Here is an 11,356-nt window from a genome sequence, read left to right on the forward strand (position 1 = left end):
TATGTCACAGCCACTGGAGTCTCATCTGTTGGTCACACATGCTATAATAACTCTAAAGTAAACTAACTCTGGAATATAATCTGCTCCGGAATAGGTTATTTTCAGAGAATATCTTGCTATTTTTTCTTACATACCCTGAAAGTTACCTAAGTTAACAAGCTGAGTTTATCCACTTACCTTTAAAGACATATAACCTGCTTTCTGGAATACCCCCTGGTGTGTGAGCTGGCAAAATTGCCTGTGGTCGTGTAGTACAAGGGGATATTTTGGAGCCCTCTCAAGAGCGGCAGAAGATTGAGTGTTTTCTACGTTTCATTTCCCTGCACAGATTTCGTTTCACCCGGCACCACACTTTCTGTTTTTCCTCCCTGTCCTGAATCTCCTGTGTCTCCTTTGGTTCCACCCAGTTCTGATTCACCTGTGTCATTAGAAATTCCACCTCCTCATCCAAACCCACCCATTTTTTCGGCTCTACCTCCCATGGTTTCCTCCAGCTTCATCCTGGGTTATCGATCCCGTGGCTCTGCCTCAGAACCCTGGACTCCACCTCGGCCTTCTGACCCCTCATCTCCTCCTTGGCCCCTTCTCCTCTGCTTCCACCCTGGCTCCTCCTTCTATCATCTCCTCTGTAGTGGTTCCCTCAGTCAGCCTCCCCTTAGTTATGCCTCTCTCCAGCTCCATGTCCACCTCCTAAGCCCCCACCATCCCTTCTTGTTGGACTTTATTTTTTCTATGGTGCAAGGACATGCCTTTTGGAAGGGGAGCTAATGACACGTGTATGTTCGGTTCTGTTTAAGTGTGGTTCTATTTTTTCCTTGTTCCTGTGTTTGACCCAGTTTCCTTTGTTCCCTTTTTCCCACCACTGTGTGGTTTCAGATTAGTTCACACCTGTTTCTGTTCACCCTGATTAGTTTGGTGTATTTTAGCCCTGTGTTTGGTTCAGTTCATTTGTCTGTTATCATTGCGTTCTCCTTGGTTGTTCTGTCCCATGGTTAATGCATCCTGAGTTTTATTTAATACATTTTGATATTGTTTCAAATAGATCGTGCTTCAACTACTTCTTTTGCAACCAGCTGTTTTTTTTTTTTTGAAACATCAATGATTTTTGTTAACTAGTCAAAAATAGTTTCAATTCATAAACAGCAAACAATGCTATTTTTATTATATTTAATAATTATTATATCAGATAAGAAGCTGTTTTTACCCAAAAAATAAACAAATATGATAAATGTGTTGTTATTATTATAATAATGTTTTTTGCTTGCACATTGCTTTGTCGTTTTCATCATACAGTAAGATGATTCTGAAAAGAATTCTGAATCCTCTGCTTGTTGACCACTTCTTGAAAGCCAAGGGCGATGATGTCAGGGCGAAAGTAATCATGACTGCACGGAAACTCACATTATACACAAACCCACACACATTCTACACAAACACATACTTCCATTCCTGTGAACAAACCCAAGAGACCAACTCTGGGTGTAGAGCACGAACTGTATCACAGATGCTGTGAAAGTGTTTGGCACTTTGCTCACCATAGCAGAGGCAATAAATCTGATGTTGTGGTCTGAATTTTGGAATGGTACGTTTTTAAAGATTCTTCTACATTTGTGTTTTTAAATTGTGCAGTGGTCAGAGTGCTTGTTGAGAAATGCTGTTTCTGTAATGGGCCAATTCATCTGGGTCTCTAAGAATGACTGGCTCAGATGATCCCTTTCATAAGCTTTCTGTTTCAAATAGATCCATCCATGTTTGGTTAGAGTTGAGCATGTAACACTACTGATAAATCCTTCTCTGTGCAGAGCAAGACTTTTTTTAATCTCTCTAAACACCCCATTCAACCTCTGAATTGTGTTTCAGGTGTGTCTGTTTGCTCTCCTTTTTCTAAGAATACGTTTACTTTCATGCCCTCTGATGGCTTTTTAAAGCTGCAGTGATTTAAAGCTCAGAGAAAGAATCAAGATGCCTATGAGGACAGCAGCAGATGTCGCCTTCCAGGCAAATGTGAAGTCAGTCCATGTCTTCACATCACAGATCATTATTTATTGATTTATTCAGTCAAGTGTGGAGCACATTGTTTATCCCTGCTTATTGTTTCATATTGAATTTGTCTGTGAAGACCAATTCCCTTTATTTGTGCCAGTTGTACCTCTTTATCACTAGGTTTAACATTCTTTGACTCCAGAAACGTGCTGAGAAGAATAAGGTTAGAATTTGCACTGATTACGACAAACATGCATTTGATACAGAAATGACTATTTATTTTCAAAAATAAGTTTAAGGAATCCAGTGATATATGAAAATAATCAATTATCAGATTAAAGTGCCAAATATCATTTATACAAAAAAGAATGTACGAAAGGAGGAATTACATGATTGAAGGTGTCTTTGGCTAGAAGAAATGACTGCTTGACTGACTTCGGGTTTTAAATGGAAGAGCTTTGATGGGCTCTCAGTAACTGCATAGGTCCGAAGAGTCTGCCTTCATCAACGACAATGTCAACAATATCTAGAAAAATCATTGTTTATAAAAATAAAACAACAGATCTTTGGGAATGGATAGTCTGCCATGCAGACTAAAATCACAGATCTCACTATAGCTGTTCTCTTTGGTGTCGGCAATCTTCTTGCTTATTTGTTCTTTCTTAAATCAATCAATTTGATCTTCTTAAATCCATGTTAAAGCTTCTGCTGAGTTCCATGACTTCTTATTCGGGTTCTCCATTCCTTTGTATCAGTCAAACTTTTAAGGCACTATGACTGTAGGTTATGGAAGAATGCCTTTTCAGGAAGCTCTTTGGTCAGACCCAATCCATCTTTGTGGCGTTGAGCCATACGCAGAGGTCCACAGCCCTCAGATGGAGTCCCTGTGGCCTTGGAATGACAATGTTATTGGCTGGTGTCACTAGGTTTGGTTTTATAGCGTCCCCATTGATTGAAACAGATGCCCTCACTTTATCTTGGCTGGTTTGAGCTCCTTGACTTGCATGTGTAATGTTTTGTGGACAGCAAGAGTTCTGGACTGACAGAAACCCTTTCCACACTCCTGACATTTAAATGGCTTCTCTTTGGAATGGATGTACCTTTAGAGAACAAAGGAGAGAAAATAGTTATGGTTGGTTAATGTGAACTGTTGTAATGATGACAAAAATAGTGCAATAGTTGTCTACCTTCTCGTGACAAATCTTTGGGTCTGCAAATGTTAATTAAATCCAAAACGTGATGTATATCTAGTGATAATTGTCAGTGAGGCAAAGAGCCAAGCTCATTACTGAAGAATTGGAGGAGATTGTTCAACATGTCTCAACTAATTTAAATCATTCTTAAAGTACTGGAATAACAAACGTCATAAATCACAAGAGCAGGTGTGGTTTGAAAAAATAATAAGAAAAAAACTAATTTGTTTGTCTGGATCTGTTGTGCTTAATGTTTTGCAAGGCAAACCACCTTAACTTTAATTGCAAATGTTTTTCCATTAAAAACATGCATAACATATTGATTAATTGATAAACTCACACACAAAATGAAATTAATTAAATTAAATTAAATTAAATGTATATATATATATATATATATATATATATATATATATATATATATATATATATATATATATATATATATATATATATATATATCATAATGCAGATCATAATGCATGATGAGGTCATGATTGGAACAAAGCTGCAGGTAGTTACGAGTTTGTGTGTGGGTCGTAGCTTGTTATACCATACGTTTATCAATGGGCAGGAATGAGCAAGAATGTATTTCAATGTCAGCTCTAATCAACTGTTCTGCGATCAGTGTACTGATATGTCTTTACCTGTGGTCTCTCAGGTGGTCCTGCCTCCTGAAGGCTTTATGACAGATGTCACAAGTGTACGGCCGTTCATCTGTGTGCGTGCGCTCGTGGATCAACAGGTTGTAGGACTTGGTGAAGTGTCGCCCACAGAACTTGCACACAAACTCCTTTTTCGTCTTGGATGGGAGTCGTCCTCGGCTTGGTTTTCTTTCCGGCGAGGAGAGCTTGGCCACATCCAGCAGGCAGCCTAATGAGGGTGAGCGCACGTGCCCATTGTTAGTGCTCAGATCTTCCGCCTTCAGGGCGTCGTCCTGCGTGGCAGCTGCCGCCAGATTGGCAAAGTCAAAACGGGGTTTGCTTTTGCTTAATGCTCCAGAACAAGGCCCAGGGGACTCCTGCTTGGCGGGCTGGACGAGATGGGGGAACAGAGGGATTGAGGGGAGAGGGAAGCGGGCGTCCACCAGACCAGGCAGCTTGGAGAATGTGCAGCGTGGCAAAGTGAATGGTGGATAGCCCAAAGTCCACTGGTGCAGGTGGACGGCATGTAAGGCACTGAAACTGTAGATGCTTGGCATGTGGTCGGCAGGCAAATGCAGCCCATTAGAAGTCTGAAGGAAGGAATAGTTTGCCAGCTGCAGAGAAGGATGAAGAGGCACTGGTGCTGGGAGCGTTTTACTGCCCATGACTGATTCCAGAAAGTTTCTGTAGGAGAAAAAAAACAGAGCTAAATGAATGAAAAGTAGCACATTGTCTCAAAAATAATACACCTGCAGGAACCTTTTGAGAATTCACCCACTATGTTTGCATTTTTTTCGATTACTAGGCCTATATTTTGCGTTACTTAGAAACATTTTGCTTTAGTCCTTACAGGCTGAAGGGACTTCCCTAAAAAGAAAAAAAAAAAAACACAGACACACACTCACGTCAAAGCATAAAGTGCACTTGTCAAGCAAGACACCTTGTCTAACATATTGAAAGAGCACACTCCAACGTGAGCACAAAGCAATGCTCAAGCCTGCCAGGTGAATGTGTGTGCATGTACATTTCTGCTGCATGCTTAAAATATGCTTATGGTCATGAAGACGAAGGTGACATACCTGCCTCGACTGTTTAATCAGGTTGGATGAGGACAGACACAAAGCACAATAACTCCTCTTTGTTTCATCAGGAACTACAAGCACACACACACACACACACACTCACTCAAACAGGCTTGGTGTGTTTACAGTGTTACTCATATCGTCTGGAGGATTTTTTTTTCAAATAGTTTTATAAGCAGCACGTGAAAGAAATGCAACAACGTGTTGTGTGTTAAGATTACTGTGAATAAAAAAAGAGACTCTAGGGATACCAGATATGGTTCTGGTTACAATGGATAAGATCAAAGAGCTGCTAAATTTGTTTAAAAGTCATGGCCTGTGTGTTATGTCTTAAAAGTTCCGTAAAGGTCGAGAGAAAAAAAGTCACATTGCTAGAAACGTTTCCAGCTAAAAGTTCTATACAAATGATGACGCTTTATTTGTGTGTATTTCTGTCTCGAACACTCAGGATGCGGAGAGAGTCTGATCTGCGGTAAATAAAAAGTGAAATAGTCGTAATTAGTCTTTCTGAAGCTCAAAGCTCACCCGGGGATTTGGACGCTCTGATCATTGCGCAGAAGTAATTGACTTTTACTTACAGGGGTCATTAGAGGAGATCAGGACTCGCTCCCGAGAACAGGCTCGTACTCTTAACCCTTTGAAGTCAACATACCTTTAAAACGAGTGACGGAGGGGAATGTGTTAGCTACCTGAACTGTCTGCTTAACCGTTAAATCTAACGCCAGTTGAAAGTTTTCGGGGGAAAGGCATTTCTGATTTGTGGGATTTCACAAGTGCTTGGACATTTTTCTTTCCAGGACATTGTTGGCTAATTAGTCGGATTTGCGCACATGTGTCTGGGTAGATCTCACAGATTTTGTTCCGCACGCCAGGCCGAATTAATGTTGTGGGGCTAAAGACGTCTATACCAGACAAGGTGGTGAAGGTGTCTCGAAAGTCACACCACAATTTGCTGAGTTCGGGTCTACCCCCATCCACAATGAGATGTAGGCTAAATCTCTTATGTGAGGCGTTCTAATCAAAATCTGGGGAAAGGTTTTTTTTTTTTTTTTAATGTAGGCTATCATTTAAATTTGAAAAGAAAAATCCCGTTTGTTATCCCTAAATTGAAAGTAGTATCTTATTCTGCAAACACCCATCAGTGAGCAAATACTCCAAGAATATTGTCAGACGCATGGCAAGAGTTTGCGCCCTCATTGTGGCCTCGGTCTATCAGTAAGCTTCCTTATCAATAACTGTGATTGCTCGGCTTTCATCAGTAGCGCGTTGAGCGCGCGGAGGTCATCAGTGTTTTATCTCTCGGTAGGTGTGAATGTGCGCCTGTCGCGCGTACGGAGATCACAGAGAAATCTCGACGTGTATTACAGGAATTTATCAAGGTCTCGAGGTTCATGCGTTAACTACAGGCCTTTGGTCAATTGTGCAACGATTATCAAGTAAGTGTATGTTTTCTTTTTTTCTGCGCAGCCCCCTGAGAGGATGTGATCACTTAACTCTGGGGAGAGAGAAACACACCATTCAGTAAGCACCGCCAAACAGTTGACTAAATATACAAATATATTTAAGTATTGTGGAAGAGGGCAATCGATCTTCTTTGTTTGCAGTTTGATGTAAAAACGCGTTTGCCTGTACAATATCATACGGGAAAAAAATTGACAGTGTAATATTTTAAAGTAGTAGGCCTCATAAACAATGGACACCGAATATTATGCCGAATATTTAAACTAAGGCATCTTGTGTAGTCAAATCAAAATATTTAACCTAAATGTTAAAGCTAAATAGTTCACTGTCCATATACTGATATAGGCCTACATAGCCTAATAATAATAATTTAAGATGCCTTAAATGTTAAATTATGCTTGTTGTTACATTGTTATATCTGTTATATCTAAATTCGTTAAATTTCTCTCTAGCGAAATTAAACAAATCGTGAATAATTTAAATGTTTTAACAGTAGTCGTTTTGGACAAGGGGCATCCAATATATATATATATTTTTACATTAATATATATAAGGCCAAAATTCTAAACTGTTATTTGAACCACGATTGTAACATTTATTTATTGATATCTAAAATGTTTCAGCTGTTGGGTAGATTTTTTTTGTTTAAATACAAAATTAAAGCTTTCAACCAATAAACAGTTAAATAATTATTAATACAGTAGGCTACATATTTTAAATTAGATCTATATTTTTTTATTTATTTTTTAAAGCCTAGGTAGCTATATTCCACATTACTTTAAAAGAAACAATGTTTATATTTTAAATTATATGAATGCTAGGATTTTCTAGCCTTCCTTTTTTAAGTGACAAAATATATTTCGTTTTTATTGAAAATTGTTGCTGCTTCCGCAAGACACTGTAAACGAATAGTGCTTAAAATAAGACGAAACAAACGAATAATTGTTATATTTCTCATCACCGAGCATCACTGTAAAACTGTACAACTGAGGTACATTCAAAGACTCGGGACCACCGACCACAAGCCCACGCGTGGTTTGGTTGGGGGGTGTAGCCTAACTTTATACAGCTGCATAATAAAATCTGAAGTTTAACATTTGTTTCAACGAAATCATGCTTGTTATAGTTTTAAACGGAAAGCATCGAATGACATTAGAGCGGCTTCAACGCTGTCCACAGTCTACATTTCTGGCTATACGATTATTTTATGTATTTATTTATTTATGAGTAATACGCCTACTAATGTTGTGTAAACAAAATTATTTTATTCCTTACACACACATTTTTACCCAAATGTTATCACACCACGTATGATAAATAAGAGTTTGGAATGCGCATCCCACCTGTTGATCACTGACCGATCACTATTAAAGACCATCATTCACACATTAGATACTTTGCCTGACTTTTATCTGCTTTGAACAACAAAATACTTTGCAAGTGCAGAGCGGGTAATGCAAATTTCCCCAATGTCCCAATTTCCCAAAAGTTTTACACGTCCTGTCAGTCATGCTTTACAAGCAATTTCTCGCCCAAATAATTCATTATCAAGTGCACTTGAAAATAACACATTTGTTGTTCACGCCTACCGCAGGAAATCACCGCCAATATACAGACTATAGCCTATGTCTTGCAATAGTAGTAAAAGCTTGTATTCCAAAATTCCAGAAAATATTTACCAGATCTTGGTGAAGCGGGACGATCCAAAATAAGAGGATTTACGGTCACTTAGTCGTCCCGCAAGGTTTCAAAATTCAGCGCAAAACTCTCGGATCGGAGAAATGTTCGCCTTCCTCACCATGTTCTCGCAGCAGAGACACGGGAAAACCCTGAAGTTCGCACAGCTGTGGTCCAGCGGTTGTGCGCTGTGAGTATTTGGTTACTTGGGGTAGAAACTCTCTCTCTCCCTCCCTTACTCTAGCTCTGTCTTGTGGTCCCAAAGTCAAACCGCCTCTTTATTGTAACCCAACCCGCAACGTCATACAGCCAAACCCCCAACACACTGAAGTGAAGTTTCCTCCACCACCGTACAGCAGCGCTCAGAGCAAGAGGACCTAACACACGCACTTATCACTGCATAGGCTACATGTCAGAGGACTGAAACCCACTGCAACTTGTGAAAGTTTGCAGGTTTTTCACCAATTGCACATGATGAGCATAGTATCCCGATGACGGAAAGAGAAAGACACAAATTAAAATCCTTAACATTTAAACAATTAGCATTAAATACATATAATGTTTGGTAAACGTGTATGCTGTTATTATTATAGGACGCATAGGCTAAATAAGCTTTCGTTTCTAAACTGAGCTTCGGGTGACACAATATAGCTAGTCTTATTTAATTCACGTTCTCATCAATAAAACATATGCACAGAAGTCAAATAATTCTTATTTAAAACGAGCTCCTGTGCGAGATGTTGGTGGCAACAAATCAAGCTTCACTTTGTTAATTAAGTTAAATATACCACCTTTAACTTAGGCTCTCTGCGAGAAAGAAATAAGAGAGCAGTTTTTAACGTCCCAAAAACCATTAGTCAATTTGTCACCCCGACCCCAGCGAAGACCGGTTAAGAGAACGAGCTTAATTTGCGTTATGCAGGGTTCGAGCAGTTCTCTTTGATGCGAACTGAAGCTCTGTGGAAATTATAGACTTGGGGTCAAAAACACCTAGGTTATTGTAAATATACAATTTATCTAAATGACGTGTGTAATTTGATTTCCACAAATTCTAAAGTTCCGAAATCATTGCACTAGTTTCCAAATATATATATTTTTTTCTTTTTATTCACTAACTGGATTCGATGTCTGGGGAAACCTGTGTGACGGCATCTTACATAAAGTCCTCCAAGATGCAGGTCGCAGGTTCCTTTGTGTGAGACGCACAGAGACGTCCGTCTCAGTGGATCAGAGCAAGACAAGCACTCTGCTGCGCATCAAGTAAGCGCTCAATACGCGCCACCTGGTGGCGAGAGCGCGTACACTTGCAATCCAGCTACTGCAGAGTCGCTCAGCCCCACCACTGGAGATATAACTTCGTGCAGAACCTAGTTCCAATCATGTTCTAACACAACTAGGCTACCTGTAATTTTCAAGTGACCCGGAGCTTAGGTGTGTTTGCTGAGAGCTGGAAGTACATTTGGCACCACTTATATTCTGAGTCATGTCTGTTGAACAAAAATCAGAATTAAAAATTGAAACTGAGTTCTGTAATGGGAGTGTGTAGTCACCTGTGAGATGTTTGGAGGGTTTTGTTCAAGCCTAGAAGTTATATTTATTTATCCTCTCATACAAGGATGGAATTGTCTACACAGAGATGCAAAATGCTGAATGCAAAGGCTCATGCGGTTTATTCCTGCTGAATGTTCTCAGTTGATTTTATGAGAAAATTCTGGCTGTCTGTGAGTCCATGTTGCATCACTAAGCACAGTGCAATAGCCCTAACCTCAGGAAATTAATCACCAAACCCTGCCACGGAAGCTGTGCGCCCACTCCTCGGCTGCATATAATAAAAAACAGCAGCTAGACATCATTTACATTTTTGGAGGGGAAAAGAAAACAAACTGTAAAGAATATATTTGGTGCAAGAGCAAGTTGCGCACATTTGAAGCGCAGCTCTCTCACTCACACACACACAATGAGCTCTGCACATGCACATGAACGCACACTCCAACACACGGCTGACTGAAGATAAAAAGAACTGTTTACAGCTCACTTACATATTTCATCACGTCTATTTACAAGACTTTCACTAATCTAAACACTTCAGCCACTGAAAGTTTAACATTTCAAAGTCTGTGAAGTCAAAGAGCTGCTCTCAAATTCTGAACTACTGACGGCTGTCTAAATACAGGCCCCTGCCTGCCTCTATCATGCTTTTTAGAGTCCTGATATATCTACACGTTAATATATTTTTCTATGGTAAACCTGAGTTGCACTACAAGTTAACAGAGCCTGGATCTCGCCATTTCTAATTAAATTTTACGTTACTGATTTCCTGAAAGATGATTAGACAATCAACTGCATTGATTTCATTCACATACGAATAAAATAAAATAACTCCCTATGAGATGCACCACGGAACCATGGCCTCTCTATCGCCAACTGTGGTTGAAAATAAAATTGCATGTTGCTTGAAGTACTGTAGCTGTAGCTCTTTTACATCAGCTGTGCTTCAGCAAGGTTCTTGGATGTGGTGGTTTCCAAAATCAGCATGATTGCCTTTGATTACCACGTCGGAGCAGGTGTGTCACGCTCCAAAAAGAAGAATTTCCAACATATATAAAAAAACATGTCATTTGGCCAAATTAGTATCATATTTTCCTCTGTTTTGTGTTTTGTTTTGGCATGCACTCGGTCACTTTCCCTTTTTCTGTCTTTGCCAATCATGGTTTCTTTTTGTTTTGACATAAGTGATTCCTCAGAAGTTATCAAGGTTTGCTGTTTAGAACTGTCAATGCTAGCTATAGCTGACTAAATAGAATTTAGCTCAACAACATACAATATAGGGCCTGTCCCAATACCCACACTTGTGGTCTTTGCACTTGACAGTTTGCATGGGCGTGAAGACTGCAAGTGTGTGTAGAACTTTTGATTACATAATGGGACAGTGGGATAGTGTTGTAAAAAAGCTTTTACTAGCTTTTATTTACACATTTTACATTTTACACAAATTATATGTAATTGAATTAATGTAATTGCCATTTTTCCGACCTGGGACAGTCTCGCATGTTTACTTCTTATCACGTGCACAGGCTCTCAAGTGGCCAAGACGATAAGTGTGAGTATTGGGACAGGCCCTTAGTAGCAAATCTTGTTTTCATTATTTATGGACCATGTACAAACAAATACATTTTCCCATGGTTTTCCCCATGAAAGCTTTCAGTACAGAAAGTATAGACAGAGTGTAGACATACATTTAATTTAAGGTAATAAAGTGAAATAAAACACAAATAATAAAGAGAATAGACAAAAAATAAAAAATAAAAGTATGATA

At 39.3% G+C, this 11,356-nt stretch overlaps 1 protein-coding gene across 1 annotated transcript; it reads right to left on the bottom strand.

Moving 5' to 3' along the window:
• Positions 1-2,239: 2,239 nt before the first annotated feature.
• Positions 2,240-8,299, bottom strand: LOC132110589 (protein odd-skipped-related 1-like). The gene is made up of 3 exons (XM_059517310.1): positions 8,043-8,299; positions 3,824-4,504; positions 2,240-3,083 (listed from the first exon to the last, which is right to left on the bottom strand). Exons 2-3 carry the CDS (start codon positions 4,483-4,485, stop codon positions 2,951-2,953), a joined length of 795 nt encoding a protein of 264 aa, XP_059373293.1. The 5' UTR covers positions 4,486-4,504; positions 8,043-8,299; the 3' UTR covers positions 2,240-2,950.
• Positions 8,300-11,356: the final 3,057 nt, after the last annotated feature.

The sequence above is a fragment of the Carassius carassius genome, chromosome 30 (assembly GCF_963082965.1).
Source record: "Carassius carassius chromosome 30, fCarCar2.1, whole genome shotgun sequence".
NCBI lineage: Eukaryota > Metazoa > Chordata > Actinopteri > Cypriniformes > Cyprinidae > Carassius > Carassius carassius.